The sequence below is a fragment of the Octopus sinensis genome, linkage group LG12 (assembly GCF_006345805.1).
Source record: "Octopus sinensis linkage group LG12, ASM634580v1, whole genome shotgun sequence".
Lineage (NCBI taxonomy): Eukaryota > Metazoa > Mollusca > Cephalopoda > Octopoda > Octopodidae > Octopus > Octopus sinensis.
Genome location: NC_043008.1, coordinates 54,586,856 through 54,609,355, shown reverse-complemented (window position 1 = coordinate 54,609,355; position 22,500 = coordinate 54,586,856). Strand labels below are relative to the sequence as shown.

The 22,500-nt window shown below is 38.2% G+C and overlaps 1 protein-coding gene across 1 annotated transcript in view; it reads right to left on the bottom strand.

The window, feature by feature from the left end:
* LOC115217922 (zinc finger protein castor homolog 1-like) overlaps positions 1–3,975 on the bottom strand; it is a 60,092-nt gene extending 56,117 nt beyond the window's left edge. The window contains exons 1-2 of the mRNA XM_029787641.2: positions 3,849–3,975; positions 1–880 (exon numbers count right to left, since the gene is read on the bottom strand). The exon at positions 1–880 is cut by the window's left edge and continues 592 nt beyond it. Of these exons, the coding sequence (XP_029643501.2) occupies positions 1–855 (855 nt within the window). The 5' untranslated portion in view covers positions 856–880; positions 3,849–3,975. The remainder of the gene's footprint in view (positions 881–3,848) is intronic.
* Positions 3,976–22,500: the final 18,525 nt, after the last annotated feature.

Below are 22,500 nucleotides of genomic sequence, written 5' to 3'. Positions count from 1 at the left end.
CTGCTGTTGCTGCTGTTGAGGAGTGGACACAGGCGGTATTATTTGGTTTGCCGGTCCCTTATGCACTAGTGTTAGGGGCCCAGGTGCAACAGCAGGAGCTGACTGACAAGGCACATCAGAACATTGCGATTCGGTGCAAGATGAAAACGACGACGAAGAAGCGGAGGAAGAATTCGAAGAAGAATTTTCAAGAATGTTCGTGGACGGAGAATGTCTGTGTTCCATATTGCTGTCTTTGGATTTGTTCACAGTTAAATCTAAGGGCACAAACTCACTAAAACTACTACTACTACTCCTTAAATTAGGACTCCCATCTCTTTTATCACAGGTTTCCGTGCTGGCTGTATGCAAACGACACTCGGTTAACACTGAGTCGTCATTTATAAAATCACTGCTTTCATTGGGAGGCAAAAAACTCTGATTGTTACAGTACTCCTGGGTTTGGCTGAAACAAGAGTATTCTTCTTGTAGAGGTGTGCTATAACGTTCATTCTTCGATTCCTCATCCATTTCTTTGCCATCAGCCCTTAGCCAGTCTTCATTTTCTTCTTCCTTCTCATCCTCCTCTCTGTCAGATATGTCCTGACCCTCAGAAATTTTCCACAAATGGAATATGTTACAAGGCCTCCTGGATTTTCTTCGTTTGCGTTGAGTACTGCAAGACCAGTGCTGTGTAGTACAATCTTCGGCAGAGTATCTACTCCCATTCCCTGGAGTGTTGTTATTATTCCTCGACACATTGTCCAAATTTTTGCCAGCAATGGTTTTACTTGATACAGGAATGGCGTTGCTACAGCTGGTCTTAAGTTTGGCACAGATAGCATCGATCCTTCTATGGGCTGAAGAATTGTTCATGTTTTTAATCTCTGTGTGGTTTCAGCTGCAAGTAAAACAAAAAAATAAAAGATTATGAAAATATAAATTAGGACAAAAATGTACAAAAATAACATCAAAAAATATGTTAGGAATGAGAAACCCGGTTCAAAATGTCCCCAAGACACCTGAAGAAGGCTGGAGGATATATCAGCTGAAACATTGTGTTAACAACAAACAAGATGAGGACAAATATCCGTCAAATGCAAATAATATAAATACTGTATATACATGTGCATGAATGCATACCTATTTCTTTACTACCCACAAGGGGCTAAACACAGAGGGGAAAAACAAGGACAGACAAACGGATTAAGTCGATTATACTGACCCCAGTGCGTAACTGGTACTTAATTTATCGACCCTGAAAGGATGAAAGGCAAAGTCGACCTCAACGGAATTTGAACTCCGAACGTAGCGGCAGACGAAATACCGTTAAGCATTTCGCCCGGCACGCTAACGTTTCTGCCAGCTCGTCGCCTTACCTGTTGTGCTTCACATAGAAGCATTGACCAACGCCTTGTGAGTGGATCTGGTAAATGAAAAATGAAAGAAACCCACCATGTGTGTGTTTGATTTGGCATCATGTGATAATTGTAAACGAATGTTATTCATTTCCACATGTCATCTACTTCTGTGAGAATATGGAGTTGCCATGGAGAAATATTACCTCGCCTGGAAACAGGTAAAGGTTATTGACAGGAAATGCATCCAGCCACAGATATTCTGCCTCAGTAAACTCCATCTAATGCAGGCAAGTATGGAAAAGTGAATGCTTAAAACAATAATAATAATGATCATCATCATCATCATCATCATCATCATCATGAATGAAGAACCTTCTTCACAAATGCTCAATCTTTCTATTTTTATATATTTTTTGTTTACTTATGATCACAAAACTGTCAGACTAATATTTCCCAGGAGGCCACTGAGTATATGGTGCCCCGAATCTGAATATTTATTTATAAAATTACTTTATTTTTTTATTCTTTTTCTCATCGGTCTTGAGTTAACAAGTTGAAATTAAATTTCTTCTCATATTTCATTTTAAACTTTTCTTTTCTATAAAAAAAGGGAAAAAAACCTCAAAGTTTTCTTTAAGTCTAATGACTAAACGCAATATTTGTTGTGAGGAAGTTTTTTTTTCTTTTTTAAATCTTTTTTTTTTATGAAATCTGAGAAAATTAAAACTTAATTGAAAGCAGAAAATACTGTAAAAGCCCCTTAATCTAATACAACTTTAACATGTGTGAAACAGATATTCTAAATAGTTATGTTCATTCAGTAGGGATCATTATTATTATTATTATTATTATTATTATTATTATTATTATTATTAGTAGTAGTAGTAGTAGTAGTAGTAGTAGTAGTAGTAGTAGTAGTAGTAGTAGTAGCAGCAGCACCATCGTTATTATTATTATTATTATTTAGTCCTTAATAGCTATGGTTCAACGGGGTTGTGTAGTGTGTGTGGGAGGAGGTTATAACTAGCTTTAACTTCGTTAGTTTAATATTAAATAATTCTTATGTTGAGAAATATGTTAAATTTTGTCACAAAGAAAATGGAGAAAGCTAATGTTTCAGAGCTGAACACTGCATTTAGATTGTAGGTGGTGGTTGTGGGGGGGGGGTGATCCTTATGGTTTAGTTGTAACAGTGTGTTGTGGTACAAGTGGTGGTGGCCGTAGTAGTAGTAGTAGCAGCAGCAGTAGTAGTCAGTGGTACTAGTGGAAATAGTAGAGGTAGTTTGAGTGTTGGTGTAGCAGACATATCATAGAGAGGACAGTCATGGCTGGAGTGTCTTTCACCATAGATCAGCTGGATCAAGGATGACCAAGGGCTAAATAATTTACATGATGATGATTGGCAGAAACTAAGGAAACACATAGTGTGTGTGTGTGTGTGTGTATGTTTGTGTGTTTGTATTTGACCCCCCCCCCCCCCGACATTGCTTGACAACCGATGCTGGTGTGTTTACGTTCCCATCACTTAGCGGCTCGCCAAGAGAGACCGATAGAATACGTACTAGGCTTACAAATAATAAGTCCTGGGGGTCGATTTGCTTGACTAAAGGCAGTGCTCCAGCATGGCCACAGTCAAATGATTGAAACAAATAAAAGAATAAAAGAATGTGAATGTTTGTATCTGTGATTATTTCATACCTTATTTATATATAAAATACTACAATTAGCCGTCAATTTTGACGGCACAGAGCCAGGTAGTACTAAATATTCTAAGTTTTGTAGAATGATACATTAAGGTGCTTTTTTTATGAGTACTACTGGATTACATGAATCCATACATTGTGACTTAAATTTATATACACACAATCAAAATCAAATTCAATGACTGGCATCCGTGCTAGCAGGGTGCAAAGAGCACCATACGAGTGTGATCGTTGACAGAGCAGCTAACTGGCTTCCATGCCAGTGGCATATAAAAGGCACCATTCAAGTGTGATTGTTACCAGCATCGCCTTACTGGCACTTGTGCCTGTGCTAGTAGGGTGCTAAGAGCACCATCTGAGCGTGATCGTTGACAGAGCAGCTAACTGGCTTCCATGCCGGTGGCACATAAAAGGCACCTTTTGAGCGTGATCATTACCAGCGTCGCCTTACTGGTACCTGTGCCAGTGGCATGTGTAAAAAGATTCGAGCGAGGTCATTGTCAGTACCGCCTGACTGGCCTCCATGCTGGTAACACATAAAAGCACCCACTACACGCTCAGAGTGTTTGGCGTTAGGAAGGGCATCCAGCTGTAGAAACTCTGCCAGATCAAGATTGGAGCCTGGTGCAGCCATCTGGTTCGCCAGCCCTTAGTCAAAATCGTCCAACCCATGTTAGCATGGAAAGCGGACGTTAAACGATGATGATGATGATGACATATGCATGTATAAGAATGTGTGTTTATGTGATGTTAGTATCTTCCCTCACATCTACACATGCTCAACGATTGTAAACAAAAGCTTGACTGTTCGTAGAGATTGCGTCATTTGTTTGGAGTCAACCACAAAGGTATGTCCATGCTTCCTGACATGACTAGACATATTGCACAACCTTTTTGAATGTCAAGTTCAGTATTCATATGCACAGTGTTGCTTGTTTCCAGTTCTTAGTGTATTCATCTCTCTGCTGTTCATTGTTTGATAAATTGGGTGTGGGTGGTGGGTCATCCACTCCCAGCTACCTCGCTTGGAAACAGTGAACACTGGCTTGAAGAAGGGCATCCACATATGAAAAAAAGAAACTCTGCCCCAATGTAGTCTTGTTTGAATTATGCAAGCATAGAAAAACAATGATGGGGATACAATTCTATATTTATGAGATGAGGTGCTTATATTATATACACAGGTGTCCTCATTTTGATTGCTGATTTCACTCTGTTTTGGCTGTTATAGAAGACACCTGCCCAAGGTGCCATGCAATGAGAATGAACCCAGAACCATGTGGTTGAGAAGCAAACTTCTTACCACACAAAGTTTTTTTTTTTACTTATTGGTATTTTGGTACATTTCTCTATAATTTTGGTTTTTACTTTCACCTTTACCATTTTATCTTTTTCAGCGATCAATGATACCATTCTTTCTTCTTATTCTTTATGCCTTAAACCCTCCAACGCGGAGTATAGCCACCTATAATTGAATTCCATGTTGCATAATTTTTCACTTCTGTACTTATATTCTGCCATGAATGTCCCCCTTTCTCTAGTTCCTTTTGTGTTGATCTCTGCCATGAGTTCTTAGGCCTACCTATCTTTCTATATCCATCCGGTTTCCACTGTAAAGCACTTTTCACTACATTTGGTGTGTCTTTTCTAATTGTGCTACCAATCCACTTCCACTTTTTCTTAAATATTTGCTCCTTAATCGAAACTTCATTTGTTCTTTGCCATAGCTCCATATTGCATATGTGCTCGGGCCATCTAATTTTACGTATACTATGCAAGCATCTGTTGATGATCAATGATACAAACACCAACTAAACACTGTCAGCCATATTATCACCTGTGCACCCTTCTCCCAACCACCAAACGTTTGTGACAGTTGGTCAGTTTTAGAAAATCATTATCACACCACGAAATAATAAATTTATCAATAAGTAAAGTTTGTTTGTTAATTGTAGCAACATTTCAGTGAAAATTAAAAGTCAACATATGAAATATTTACAAAATATAAAGAAAAAACTTTTCTAACATGCAAACACACATCTGTCAATTCAGATTTTTAAAATTTCATTTTTCTTTTTTTCTTTTTTTCTAGACAGCTAATTACCTTGCGCTCCAAATGGAGCATAGAACAAACAAAAGATACATTATATATTGTAAGCTGTACACTACATATCAGAAACACTTTGAAGATATTTGTATTTGCAATATGTAAAATTCACAGACAAAACAAATATATATATACATGCATATATACCTGAGAATGCATGACAATTTGAAGATTTAAACTATTCGATTTCTTGAATTTTCTGTACTTTGAAATTTAGATGAATATAAATATACACTATTACAAGAGCATGCAGATATAGGCAACTATATATATACTCTTTACTCTTTTACTTGTTTCAGTCATTTGACTGCGGCCATGCTGGAGCACCACTTTTCAGTCGAGCAAATCGACCCTAAGACTTATTCTTTGCAAGCCTAGTACTTATTCTATCGGTCTCTTTTGCAGAAACGCTAAGTTTTCGGGGTCGTAAACACACCAGCATCGGTTGTCAAGCGATGTTGGGGGGACAAACACAGACACACAACACACACACACACACACACACACACACACACACACACACACACACAACACACACACACACATATACATATATACAACAGGCTTCTTTCAGTTTTCGTCTACCAAATCCACTCACAAGGCTTTGGTCGACCCAAGGCTATAGTAGTAGACAATTGCCCAAGGTGTCACGCAGTGGGACTGAACCAGGAACCATGTGGTTGGTAAACAAGCTACTTACCACACACCCACTCAAACACAAGTATACAATGATATTTAAACACACAGCAATGTCAGTCTCTATCAACCTTTTAACAAACTCAAATATGGAACAAAATCAAAGATATAATCAAAATCTTTTACATTCTGACACAATGCTGTAAAGATTTATAAAATTATGTATAAAGAGGGAAATAAGAACATTTACCAAACCTGGAATTTCTATGTGTCCTATTACTGTAATTGTTCCCTTTATTATTGTTGTTGGTGTTGTTACTACTACTACTACTACTACTACTACTACTATACTACTACTACTACTACTACTACTACTACTACTACTACTATTAATATTGTTATTATTATTGAATGAAAAAGCTGTGCATGCCATCACGGTTGCCCTAGAATACAAATTTACGAAGTCCAATATACCAATCATGAATACCCATCTGATAAGGGTACACCAGGCACATGCACCACAACCATATGTGTAAAAACATGATAACCTTATATCAAGATAAACGGTGCATGATTCTGTAGGTGGGGCCCATTTAGAATTTTCTTCAGGTCGAGTAGCCAATCCCACTCAAAAGGTCCCTGAATGACGGGAATTTAAGAATGATGAATGAAACACCCATGTTTTCCAGATAATCCCTCTCAGCACATAGCTATGATGCTCAACCCCTAATCCTGCTCCTGATCAGGGATGTACATACATATATCGTCAGCCTCCAAAGGACAAGCAAATCTGTGGAATTGAGCAGAATATTTGTTGTAGCACATCTTTAACACCAAAGCAAAACATGTACATGATAACACTCATAATCAGTTAGGATCAGAAGCCATGAGAGCCACTGCTTCAGGGCAATTATTATTATTATTATTATTATTATTATATTATATTATTATTATTATTATTATTATTATTATTATGACCATCATGATCATTATTACTACTATTTACACAAGAAACATTAAGTATATAATGGATGTTTAGAGAGATAGATTTTTAAAAAGAATGGACTATTAGAGCAGGTAATAAATGGAAGATGAGGAGAGGTGGTGGCAGGACACAAGGTCATTAGCAGTTATAAAGCTAACGAGCCTTAAAGCACCAAAGTCGATTTAAAATGGCTGACACTGTCTAAACAGACTGCAATTAATTAATAGAATAAGAGGAACAAGGACACAAAAGTCCACTCAGTTCAATTTGATATTTGTCTATTCATTGCGGAGCCTTTTGGTAGCAATGCAAACACAGTAAATATATATATATATATATATATATATATACACACGCATATATACATATACATAGATATACATATATACATATATATATACATACGTATATACATATATATATATATATATACATAATTATATACATATATATATACATATGTATATACATACATATATATACATAAATATATACACACATATATATGTATACATATGTATATACATATATATATACATATGTATATACAATATATATATATATATATACATATGTATATATATATACATGTGTATGTATATATATATATATATATACATACACATGTGGTGTGTATATATATATATATATATATGCATGTATATACATACATATATGTATATATATATATATATACATGCATATATACATACATATATGTTATATATATATATACATGCATATATACATATTTATACATGTATATATACATATATACATGTATTATACATGTATATACACATATATATATATATATATATACATACATATATACATATATATATATATGTATATACATATATATCCATATATATATCCATATATATATCCATATATACATAGTATATATATATATATATATATATATATATATAATATATGTATATATATATATAAATATAATATAATATGTATGTATATATATACACCTTCATCATCATCATCACCATTATCATCATTTAACATCCACTTTCCATGCTGGCATGTGTTGGACAGTTACATGTATATCAATTTAGCCTGAAGAGTGGTTATATTTATATTGAAGTGATTTTACTACTACTACTAATATTTTTACTATTATCATTTCTTAAATATAGCTACGAAACACGTGTCATTATTCTACCAAATATATACATTTTATTTATTATTTTGTACATCACTTAATCATTGTTATATGTTTTATCTTATATTTAATCTTTCTATATGTAATTTTTCTAAATGGTATAATTTAATTTTTCATTATTGAATTGATAAAAAGTGTTTTTTTTTCTAACTTATATATATATATTTTCCTTTAAGTTGTTTGTTATCTGACTGTGGCCATGCTGGAGCACCACCTTTAACTGAACAAATCAACCACAGGACTTATATTTTGTAAGCCTAGTACTTATTCTATCAATCTCACCTGCTAAACACACCAACATCGGTTGTCAAACACAGACACACAAATACATACATGACAGGCTTTTTTCAGTTTCCATCTACCAAATCCACTCACAAGGCTTTGGTCGGCCCGAGGCTAGAGTAGAAGACACTTGCCCAAAGTGCCACAGAGTGGGACTGAACCCGGAACCATGTGGTTGGTAAGCAAGCTACTTACCACACAGCCACTCTTGCACCTATAGATGGATGGATGCACACATGATGGGTTTCCACACTACTTCTATCTACCAAGTTCACTCACAAGGCATTGGTAAACCTGGAAGTTTAACAGAAGACACTTTCCCAATATGCTCACAAAAAGGAACCTGGGATTGAACCCAAAACAATATGATTGCAAAGTGAGCTCCAAAACCACACAACTATACTTTACTCCTTAGTTTCATTTCTCTTATAACATGGAATACTCCAGAAAACAGCTTCATCTGGAAAACATTCACCATTTTTCAACATTTAAAAAATATTTCATACCTTGATTTTTCTGTGTCACTTATTAATTTCTATCGTTAAGTTTCCTTGCATATTTTCGTTTAGTTTCACATAATTAATTGTATACATTACCATATTATGTAGATTATTTATGTCAAGAAGCCATTGTTGTATTTTTGCAAATATAATAATATATTTAACAATAAAAGGAATTACCTACATACCTAGCAAGCTCTCTCTATCTGTTTGTTTAAGTATCTTATATCAAGTCTTATGGCAACACTGCCTTTATTCGCCAATTACTGCTAATTATCACTTACTACTTTCTAGGTTTATCACCAAAAATGGGCATTTATACATGTACATATAGTAGTATATATATATATATATATATATATATATATATATATATAATGATAAATCTCAGAGCGAGTTATAAACAGTAGTGGTAACACATCGTGACGCATATTTGCCATTTGAATATGGCTAACCCCTAAGGGTGGATGCTACTGTAGTTTGTAGCCCCAGGAAGATATCTCCTCCAGCTGGCTATAGACACACTATCTGTGTCCTCTCAGTATTTGTGAAGGGAAGTCATCCTCCCCGTCTTCAACTCATGATACACACGGACCCGATGAAAGGTAAACACCTTGAAACTTGGGTCCGTGTGTATCATGAGTTGAAGACGGAGAGGATGACTTCCCTTCACAAATACTGAGAAAACACAGATGTGTGTCTATAGGCAGCTGGAGGAGATATCTTCCTGGGGCTACAAACTACAGTAGCACCACCCTTAGGGGTTAGCCATATTCAAATGGCCAATATGCGTCACGATATATATATATTATATATATATATATATATATATATATATGCATATGTATAATTGTGTGTGTATATGTGTATGTGTGTATTTGTGTGTGTGTATATATATATATCTATACATATATACATACATATATACATATATAAGTATATGTATATATGTGTGTATATATAGATATATATTATATATATATATTTATCTATCTATATTACTCTTTTACTTGTTTTAGCCATTTGACGGTGGCCATGTTGGAGCATCACCTTTAGTCGAGCAAATTGACCCCAGGACTTATTCTTTGTAAACCTAGTACTTATTCTATTGTTCTCTTTTACCAAACCGCTAGGTGACGGAGACATGAACACATCAATATCGGTTGTCAAGCGATGTTGGGGAGACAAATATACATACAAACATATACACACACATATCCATATATATACATATACGACGGGCTTCTTCCTGTTTCTATCTACCAAATCCACTGACAAGGTTTGGTCAGCCCAATGCTATAGCAGAAGACACTTGCCAAAGGTGCCATGCAGTGGGACTGAATCTGAAACCATGAGGTCGGGAAGTGAACTTCTTAACCACCCAGCCATACTTACAGAGAGAAATTAATAGGAGACGGGGAGAACAAGAGCGAAACAGGAGACAGAATAAAGCACAAGAAGATGAAGAAAGCTAGAGAAGACACACAATGGAAAATAGACGGAATGGAAAAGTGTTAGATTTTTCTAGCAGAACCAGTGAAAAATCAGGTGTGAAATAAAAAGAATCAAGCAATTTTATTGAAGCTAATCCAGTTTTAAACAGTCCTGTTGTTTGATCCTTCTAATCAGCTACTTATCTATGACAACTAATCAAAGATTCAGGTTAGAGCTTAAAATTTGACAAGGATGTGTAGCTTCTGTTTTTTTGTTTTGTTTTTTTTTTGTATTTTATTTTACTTTTATTTTATTTTAACATCAATGAGCCTCTTTTATAACCTACACCTCCACTGCTTTCACCAACATCCCCAGTAGAAGCAGTTAGCTTCAGTGGCAGCAGATAGTCAAGTCGTTACAGATATGAATGAGCCTCATTACAACAGACAACACCACCAGTAACAGTAACTACAACAATACCAACAACTACCAGAACAAGAGCAGTAAATAGTTAAGTTGTTACAATATAAAGGAGGCTAATTTAGGTAAAACAAACATTCAGTAATAAAACTGTGATGGCGAAGTTGGAACTAGAAAGCATGGAGCAGTCATGGCCAAAGGTTTATAAGTTTACTTCCAAACCACAAGATTTTGGTTTCATTCCCAGTGTGTACCACAACTAGTGCTTGCAGTGGCATTCACCTACAATGGGTCAAGCTGGCTCCAGCCAATGAGTTCACCATGTCCGTCACGAATGTTGATTAAGTCTGAAAGTATGGATGTTGTAGCCATGATCATCATTTGTTGTTGAGGTGTAGAGTTCATGTTCAGAGTCCTGTGGGAATACAAGTTCACATGTGGGCTTCGGTCGCATGCGGTCCCTGGTCACACATGGTCCCTAGTCACATGTGGCCCCTGGTCACACGTGGTTCTCAGTCATACTTGGTCCCTGGTCACATGCGGTTCCCAATCGCATGTGGTCCTTGGTCATATGTGGTCCCTGGTTGCATGTGGTCCTTGGTCACTTTGGGATAGTGTGATCAATAGCAGCTCATCTTGCCATCAGATTTTGACACAATATTACAAATAAACATTAATGGTCTTTGCACATTTCTGAATGGCTAATTTTTGTCTTCCATACTGCAATCATTTCATGAAATTTAATTTCACAGTTAGAGTTAGAGTTAGAGTTAGACAAGATTTATATACAGGAAATAGTTGAGTAAAGCATAGTAGACTATCAGTAGATACCACTGATAGGGTCTAACATGGTTGCAATGCATCTGGTATTCTCACTAACCACTACTGGGACACTTTTACATCCCCCTCTGATATGTATTGTGTTTTTAAACATAGCACATCCATATGAAGTGTTATTTCTGAATGAATACCACAGCAAATTGCTTTTCAATGATGTATTTGCATTAAGTATGATACACAGATAGCCATTTTAATTATATATCTATACATGAAGTGCATACATATTTGTAATTCATGACCCAGAGTGCATATGAGCATATGAATGCACATGTGTACATTCATCTATGTATGTATGGTAGAAAATTTCTCTAATTTTTCTACCCTATATATATATATATATGCTGAGAGCCCCTTCGGTCATGACTGACCATGGGATTGCACCTAGAAAGTTCCCCTCCGAGGCACAAGTCCGGGCAAGGTTGTTTATGGAAGACTAGCAGTCGCCCAGGCATACCGGCCTCCCCTCTCCACGCCGCCAGTGTTGTCCAGATTGGCACCTGTGACATCACAACTCCTTTCTACAGCTGAGTGAACTGGAGCAACGTGAAACAAAGTGTCTTGCTCAAGAACACAACACTCGGCCCGGTCCGGGATTCGAACTCACAACCTCCACGATCGTAAGCTCGATGCTCTCACCACTGAGCCATGTGCCTATGTAAGTATGTGTGTGTGTGTGTTGTGTGTGTGTGTGTGTGCGCACATGTATACGTGCATGCATGCATGCTGCAACACTCATGCCAAGGGTTAGCCTACGACTGACCTCACATCCTACCAAATTTGAAATGCAAAACAATAGCATTTAGAGACATTCAAGTTTCACTACAAGACATGACATTCAAGAACACAACCATTCCCACCACCACAACAACAACCACTGCTGCCACCACCACCACCACCACCACCACTCTCTCCTTTACACAAAGACGAACAATCACTATTTTAAGCAGAAATAAATAGATAATAAAGTTAAATATGGTATATTTACAATAAAATAATTATTTATATCATCAATTATTAAGCTTGTTACACAATAATATGAGGCACTTTAGCGTGAATTCCACACATATTTTTCGCTATTGTTAACGAAAACAACCTTAACAACCAAACTGGATTAGAATAACAAATATTTAACCTTTTTCATACTAACTGGCCTGAAACTGCACTCAAATGATCTAAATTTAAAAGGATTTCTTTCAAAATTTCACTTTCATTTAAATTACAAACACCAGATTAATAATGGCAGTTATATTAATAGATTCGTCATTATTTTGCGAGCTGGTAGAATCGTTAGCGTGCCAGGCAAAATGCTTAGCGGTATTTCTTCTGTCTCTACATTCTGAGTTCAAATTCCGCCAAGGTCGACTTTGCCTTTCATCCTTTCGGGGTCGATTAAATAAGTACCAGTTACGCACTGGGGTCGATATAATTGACTTAAATCCCTTTGTCTGTTCTTGTTTGTCTTCTCTGTGTTTAGCCCCTTGTGGGTAGTAAAGAAATAGGTATTTTGCCTGTCTTTACGTTCTGAGTTCAAATTCCGCTGTGGTCGACTTTGCCTTTCATCCTTTCGGGGTCGATTAAATAAGTACCAGTTACGCACTGGGGTCGATATAATCGACTTAATCCATTTGTCCGTCCTTGTTTGTCCTCTCTGTGTTTAGCCCCTTGTGGGTAGTAAAGAAATAGGTATTTCATCTGTCTCTACATTCTGAGTTCAAATTCCGAGGTTGACATTGCCTTTCATATTTTCGGGGTTGATAAATTAAGTAACAATTGCATATTGGGGTTGATCTAATTGATTGGCCCTCTCCCCAAAAATTTCGGGCCTTGTGCCTAGAGTAGAACAGAATACTGAATGAAACAAATGCAGTATATTTGTGTCTCTGTGGTAAAAAGTGTGCTTCCCAAACACATGCTTCCAGGTTCAATTCCACTGCATGGCACCTTGGGCCAAGTGTTTTCTACTAAAGTCTTATGAGTGGATTTGGTAGATGGAAACTAAAAGAAGCTTCGTGTGTGTGTGTGTGTATGCATGTGTATGTATGCATGTGTTTGTGTATGTGTGTATGTGTAGGTATGCATGTGTGTGTATATGCATATGTGTGTGTATGTATGCATGTGTGTGAGCGAGAGAGAGAATGTGTGCACATGTGTCTGTTGCCACTCGCCACAGCTTAACAACCAGTGTCATCATGTTTATGTCACCATAACTTTGCAGTTTGGCAAAAGAGACTGATATATTGATTTGTTTGACTAAACGTCTTCAAGACAGTGCTCCAGCATGGTCACAGTCTAACGACTGAAGCAAGATAAAAGACAAATATAGCGACAAGAGGGTTACTATTTACTGGCAGACTGGTGCTCTGCCGGTTACGAAAACAAGGGTCCCAGTTGATCAATAGAACAGCCTGCTTGTGAAATTAACGTGCAAGTGGCTGAGTATTCCACAGACACGTGTACCCTTAACATAACTGCCAGGGAGATCCAACATGATACAGAGTGTGACAAAGCTGGCCCTTTGAAATACGGGCACTACTCATTTTTGTCAGCTGAGTGGACTGGGGCAATGTGAAATAAAGTGTCATGCTCAAGGACATAATGCATCACTGGAAATTGAACTCATGACCTTACAGGTATATATATGTATAAATATATAAGTGTGTGTGGTGTGTGTGTGTGTGTGTGTGTGTGTGTGTGTGTGTGTGTATACTTCATTATTAAAGCTAAAAAACTGCTACTCAGGGTTTCACGTTCTTGCCTGGTGTGCTAACATTTCTGCCAGCTCGCCGCCTAACAGATATAAATATATATTTCTTTATTGCCCACAAGAGGCTAAACATAGAGGGGATAAACGGATTAAGTTGATTAGATCGCCCCCACCCCCACCCAGTGCGTAACTGGTATTTAATTTATCGACCCTGAAAGGATGAAAAGCAAAGTCGACCTAAGCGGAATTTGAACTCAGAACGTAACGGCAGACGAAATACCACTCAGCGTTTCGCCTGGTGTGCTAACATTTCTGCCAGCTCGCCGCCTAACAGATATAAATATATATTTCTTTATTGCCCACAAGAGGCTAAACATAGAGGGGATAAACGGATTAAGTTGATTAGATCGCCCCCACCCCCACCCAGTGCGTAACTGGTATTTAATTTATCGACCCTGAAAGGATGAAAAGCAAAGTCGACCTAAGCGGAATTTGAACTCAGAACGTAACGGCAGACGAAATACCACTAAGCGTTTCGCCTGGTGTGCTAACATTTCTGCCAGCTCGCCGCCTAACAGATATAAATATATATTTATATACACACAGTCACATATACACACATGCATAAACATGTATCTATTTGTATTCACTAACCTACTTGTTGCTAATTAAACCACATGGTTGATAACAGTTGCTATAGTGATTGCATAAGTTGTATTACCTACAAACACATAAACACACATAAACACACACATATACACACACATAAATACATGCACACATTTGCATAAATACATATTGTCAGATATCACACACACACACACACACACACACACACACACATACATGGCTGTGTGGTTAAATGACTTGGCTTCCAACTACATGGCTTTGGGTTCAACCCCACAGCAAGATACCTTGGGTATTTCCTTTTTTTTGTTGTTGTTATATAACAATATCTGACATACCCTTTATTAGGAGTAAAAGAAAGACTAAATACAAACATTCACTTCTACCTTATTCATCCCTTAATTCCACCATATTTTCTTTGAAAATCCCAGTTTTACCACATCTACCCCTAAGTACATCCATATTATCACTGAAAAATTCAATTCTACCCCATCCACACCTAAATACCATTATATTGTCACAGAGAAAATATCTCATATTATTATTATTATCATTATTATCATTATTATTATTATTATCATTATTATTATTATTATCATTATTATTATTATTATCATTATTATTATTATTATTATCATTATCATTATCATTATTATTATCATTATTATTACTATTATTATTATTATTCAATTGGGTGCAATAAAAACAGTTATTTTATCTGTCTGTGTGACTGTATATGTTAACGTTATTGTGTCTGAGTGAGGTGTGTGTGTGTGTGCATGTGTGTGTGTGTACATGTGTGCGTGCAAGCATATGTGTGTGTGTGGATGGGTGTTCTATGCGGTGGTTTGTTTTTACTGCTATTTTTTATTATTATTCTAAGATCAAGCTTCTTACAACAATCACCACCACTAACACTGCCACCACTACCACCACCATCACCACCACCACCACCATCAACCTTGCCACCACTAAGATCACCACCACCACCACCACCATGCCGATATCTATCCACTGCCCCTCCCCTCCAGCACCTCCGGTTTTCTTACTGCACTTGTATTCATGTTCTCATTTTACACTGAACTGCTAAAACCTGTTCAATGAATTTATAATGATAATAAATTAATAATAATAATAATAATAATAATAATAATAATAATTTAGTGGTGGTGGTAGCAATCGTTTTCATCTGACACAGACAAAATGGCCAAGCGGTTAAGAAGTTTATTTTGTAGTCATTCATGTCCCAGGTTCAAATCTAACGCGTGTCCTTCTTTCATGATTGCCTTGTCCTCAGGTTGACCATGAATCTTGTAACTAAGAAGCCCATTAATGAGATTGGGTTGGGCTTATACTTAATTAGTGGGGGAGAGGGGTCAGGTTTGTCGCATGTTTTGGTAGCCAGAGGATTGTGTTAAGAAAGTAGAAGTCTACAGAAGGCGGCAAGCTGGCAGAATCGTTAGCACGTCGTGTGAAATGCTTAGCAGTATTTCATCTGGCGCTACATTCTGAGTTCAAATTCCGCCGAGGTCAACTTTGCCTTTCATCCTTTCGGGGTCGATTAAATAAGTACCAGTTACGCACTGGGGTTGATATAATCGACTTAATCCGTTTGTCCCCTCTGTGTTTAGCCCCCTTTGGGTAGTAAATAAATAAGTATTTCATCTGCCGGTATGTTCTGAGTTCAAATTCATATATATATATGAATAAATAAATGAATGGAGTTGAACGAAGATGTTAACAAAATTCCTTTACTCTCGACATATGTTTCGAAGACAACATGGTTTCATTCCAAAGGAATAAATGGTGCAAGATGCACCGTTTATTCCTTTGGAATGAAACCATATTGTCTTCGAAACATATGTTGAGAGTAAAGGATGCACCGTTTATTCCTTTGGAATGAAACCATGTTGTCTTCGAAACATATGTCGAGAGTAAAGGAATTTTGTTAACATCTTCGTTCAACTCCATTCATTTATTTATTCATATATAACACACAAATTTCTGCACATGAACCCGGAGTTTCTACCCTTGGACAGGTCGCTTCAACCATGTTTCTGACATGAATTTGCTACCCTGGTATCGGTTCATCGATTTTCCATGTTGACGGTAAACATAGGATAATTCATTCACCTATATATATATATATATGTATGTATGTATGTATGTACGTATGTATGTATAAATATAATCAAATATTTGTTCTTGCAATAGAAACATCAAAAATGTGTAGTTTACGATACATGGTTGTTCCATAAAGATAAAGTATTTAGTGTCTAAATTCAGTAGTTTATTTGGTGGTGGGCAGTTTAGCTTAATGGTAAAGCACTTAGCTGGAGTCTTTGAGGGATATGTGTTCGAGTCACATGGCCAGTTGTTGACAAATTTTTCCACCTTGTATGGGTAATTTACCCAGGATTTCTGCTGTTCTAACGGCAACTCTGCATTCGAAAAATATCATCGTTTTATTTGTATCATATATATATATATATATATATATATATATATAATGTGTGTGTGTTTGAATATATATACATTATATATATATGGACAAACATACATACACATATAAAAGATTGTGTGTGCATGTGTGCCTTGTATATATAATATATAGGCGTAGGAGTGGCTGTGTGGTAAGTGGCTTGCTTACGAACCACATGGTTCCGGGTTCAGTCCCACTGCATGGCACCTTGGGTGTCTTCTACTATAGCCTTGGGCCAACCAAAGCCTTGTGAGTGGATTTGGTAGATGAAAACTGAAAGATGCCTGTCGTATATATATATGTATGTGTGTGTGTATCTGTTTGTGTGTCTCTGTTTGTCCCCCCAACATCGCTTGAAAACTGATACTGGTGTGTTTACATCCCCGTAACTTAGCGGTTTGGCAAAAGACACTGATAGAATAAGTACTAGGCTTACAAAGAGTAAGTCCTGGGGTCGATTTGCTCGACTATAAGGCAGTGCTCCAGCATGGCCACAGTCAAATGATTGAAACAAGTAAAAGAGTAAAAGAGTATATCAAATAGGCATTCACACACACACACACACACACACATACACACACACACACACACACACACAAGCACCTACACAGACATGTAAGGACCCAAACACTCAAAAACCGCACATCTTACTCCTTCCCCGCCTCCCACAATATAAACCCCCCACCTATGCACAAAAGAATCCTTACCCACCCAGCTCCTACCTTCCCATCCACCCCACCACCCCCACAAAAAAAACCTACCCGGCCTCCCCCCACCCCACCCCACCCAACTTAAATCTACCCGCTTACCCACCTGTACTCCCTCTAAAACCAGGAAATTTCAATCAGAAACCAAACAGGTGTTTGTGTTTGAAAATCACCATTGTTTCATGTTTGTCCCTTTATTTTTACCCTTGCATATTATGCGCACCCACCCCGCTGTGCATTGTGCTGCACTAACTGCACTATGTAAGGGGAGCACTAACACTAGGAGTCGTTAGGGCAATATATAAACTAAACTGCATCTAAATTCTGCTTTCATCTCTTCTTAATAATTTCTCCCCACTCACTGCCATCTTGGGGGTTGGGGTGAGAGAGAGAGAGAAAGAGGGAGAGAGGGAGAGAGTGGGAGAAAGAAGGGAGAGGGGAAGAAAGAGGGAGAGAAAGAGAGAGAGAAAGAGAGAGAAAGAGGGAGAGGGGGAGAGGGGGAGAGGGAGAGAATAGGGAGAGAGAAAGAGGGAGAGAGAGGGGGAGAGAAAGGGAGAGAAAGAGGGAGAGAGGGAGAGAAAGAGGGTGAGAGAGATGGAGAGAAAAAGGGAGAGGGGGAGAGACGGGGAGAGAAAGAGGGAGAGAGAGATGGAGAGAAAAAGGGAGAGGGGGAGAGACGGGGAGAGAAAGAGGGAGAGAGAGGGGGAGAGAAAGCAGGAGACAGGGAGAGAAAGAGGGAGAGAGAGAGAAAACATGTGTGACTGTGTGTGTGTGTGTGTGTGTGAATATAGGTGAAGATATCGCTGTGTGGTAAGAAATTTGCTTTCCAAGCACGTGGTTCTAGGTTCAACCCCACCACATATACCTCAGGAAAGTGTCTTCTACTATAGCCCCGAGCTGACCAATGCCTTATGGATGAATTAAGTGGACAGCAACTGTGAGGAAGGCTGTTGTGTATGTGTACGTATGTATTTCTATGTATCTATGTATGTATATGTATGTCTTCTTGTGTAAACTGCCCTCACCACCTCCACCATTAGTTCATTGCTTGACAAGTGTAACTTAGCAGTTTGGTAAAAGAGATCAATAAAATAAGTACCAGACTTTATCCCTTTCATTACCAACCCGGCTGAAACCAGCTCTGGCTCTGATTACAAATGTCTTGTTTCCATAAGTTTTGAATTACAATTGTCCACCAAACCTTAGACACAATTTATGTTCCTAACACCAGCTTAATGATAACTAAGTTATTTTACTAAATTCTTGGTTATATTTAAAATTAATTGAAAGAAACACAGAGCATCTCAAAATAAATACAGCAACGAAAGGGTTAAAAATAAAAAAAGTATTGGGGTCGAATTGCTTGGTTATTGGCTAAACACTTCAAGGCAGTGCCCCAGCATGGCCACATTCCACTAATGTGTTTCCACAAAGTCAAATACAAAAAGATATAAATATGTATGTGTGCATATGTGTGTGCATGTATTACATATATATTTGTGCGTGTGTGCATGTGTGTGTGTGTGTGCATGTGTGTGTGTGTGTGTGTGTGTGCGTGCATGCGTGCGTGCGGTGTGTGTGTAATCTGGCTTGCCAGCTCCTGTCAAACAGTACAACCCATGCCGGCAAGGAAAACAGACATAAGACGATGCCACCATTGCCACCACCGACAATGATGATGGCTGCCCTTCATGTCCAACAAGCACAAGGAAGCGCAGCCTAGATGCAGAGTTGAAGCTGCTACTGCCAGTACTATTCAGATTCCTGTTGTTTTCGTCTCTTCTCCCTCATTGCAGGGCTTTTCTTCCAGCCTGCATTTAGCAATCTTAAAGTGAGGGTCAATCCATGCAATCTGGCTCCACCCTTTAGACTTAGAGGTCAGACCACAGTGGCTCAGCTACTGGGCACTCTCCTGGGTAAATTGCTTCACAGGGCTGCAGAGCCCCACCTACTATGTTGCTGCTAGAAAGGTGTCAAAGATGCCACAAGACCATCCGAGATGACTTCATTTCTTTGATTTGCTCTCAAGGCTGATCCTCTAACATTTTGTTTCTCAAGGTACTCACAAGACAGCAACAGTTTGTGCTTAGGGTTTCGTCCATAACAAAGCTAATTAACCCACAGCTGGGATCCTGACAGGTGCTACTACTAAGGGCTAGAGTTGTACTGGAAACAATAAAAGCTAAGAGGTGGTTCCACACGGTAATTAGCCGTGGAGAGAGGGTGGCGAGCTGGCAGAATTTTTAGCACGTCAGGTGAAATGCTTAGTGGTATTTCGTCTGCCGTTACGTTCTGAGTTCAAATTCTGCAGAGGTCGACTTTGCCTTTCATCCTTTCGGGGTCGATTAAATAAATACCAGTTACGCACTTGGGTCAATATAATCAAGTTAATCCGTTTGTCTGTCCTTGTTTGTCCTCTCTGTGTTTAGCCCCTTGTGGGTAGTAAAGAAATAGGTATTTCGTCTGTCGTTACGTTCTGAGTTCAAATTCCGCTGAGGTCAACTTTGCCTTTCATCCTTTCGGGGTCGATTAAACAAGTACCAGTTATACACTGGGGTCGATGTAATCGACTTAAAAACCCTTTGTTTGTCACCTCTATGTTTAGCCCCCTGTGGACAATAAAGAATTAAATTAGCCATGGAGATGGGGGTTATGAAAGCACTGTAACCAGAATACTATGAGCCATAAGTTTCTGACATACAAATCATCATTGTACATAGTATGGTGGTGACACTCCATCGGTTTCAACAACAAGGGTTCCAGCTGATCCAATCAATGGAACAGCCTGCTTGTGAAATTAACATGCAAGTGGCTGAGCATTCCACAGACACATGTACCCTTTACGTAATTCTCGGGAAGATTCGGTGTGACAGTGTGACAAGGCTGGCCCTTTGAAATACAGGTACAAGAGAAACAGGAAGAAAGAGTGAGAGAAAGTTGTGGTGAAAGAGTACAGCAGAGTTCGTCACCCCACCCTCCTGCTGGAGCCTTTTGGAGCTTTAATTGTCTTCACTCAATAAATACTCTGAACACCCGGTCTTGGAATCAAAACTGCGATCCTATGACCGTGAGTCCACTGCCCTAACCACTGGGCCATTGCGTCTCCACTCTATATAGTATAAACATGTAGTGTAAATATTCAAACAACATCATTATCTTTCCAAATCTTGCAACATTTTACATGGAATTTTGGGTTCCCTAAAGTCACCTATGTGTACAATTTAACATTTCTTCTTTGGTTGTAAATTTTAGTCAGAAATTTTGATTAGTATGCTGGAAAATACAGTAGTAGACGAATAGGGTGGAAAAAAGTTCTATAAGCTATTAATTCTGTTGTTCATAAAAAAGAGTAATTTCTAAGACATTTGTGAGTAGTGTGAAGCTGCCATGGTAGAGAGATGTTGGTACCGAATGTGGAAGACGTGTGAGATAAAAAGAAATGAAGTGAGAATGCTTCACTGGATTATGAACCTTTTGTCACTTAAAATGGCCAAATGTGGCCCAAAGGTCCTACCTGCTTTATCTTCAAAGCAGCCAGATATGGCCTCTCATGCATACCCTACAACAGGTTGATAGGTAGGTAGGTAGGTAGGTATGTAGGTATGTAGGTAGGTAGGTGAGTAGGTAGGTAGATAGGTAGGTAGGTAGGTAGGTAGGTAGGTTGGTAGGTAGGTAGGTAAGTAGGTAGGTAGATACATGGATGAATGGATGGATAGAAAGATAAGAAACTCTGCAAGATCAAGATTGGAGCCTGGTGCAGCCATCTGGTTCACCAGTCCTCAATCAAATTGCCCAACCCATGCCAGCATGGAAAGCAGACGTTAAACGGTGGTGGTGGTGGTCGTCGTCGTCGTCGTCGTCCTGGTTGTGGTGGTTGTGGTGGTGGGTGGATGGGTGGGTGGGTGGATGGATGGATGGATGGATGGATGGATGGATGGATGGATGGATGGATGGATGGATGGATGGACTGACTGACAGATAGACAGGTTTATAGACAGGTAAGTAGGTACAGAGAGGTAGAGATGTAGATAGATAGATACATACATACATACATACATACATACATAGAAAGATGGACTTATAGAAGGACAGACAGACTAACAAATAGATATATAGATAGCTAGATCAAAAGATAGGTCAGAATATAAATAGACAGACACCTAAAACTTTCATAATCGTTCCATCAACGATTATGTCATCTAGTTTGAAACGGTAAAAGGCAGAGACTATGTCCCCTCTCTAGCTCGTTAACAGAGCAGTCATTACAGGTAGAAAGACAAAATAAACTGAAACCAAAATACCTCACCTGGAGATCAAACCTGTATTAATGGGGTCGATTTTGTCAGCTTAACCGACAACACTGCATGTCCACACGCACATGCATATGCTCACAAGCAACTACCGTCGCCACCACCACTTCCCGTGACACACACCCACCATACCGTTGCCGTTTTCCACCATCACCATTGCCACCAATATCACTGCCGCCAGTACCACCACTTCCACTGCCACCATTATTTTAATGTATTAGTCATTGGAGATGTTTGGGT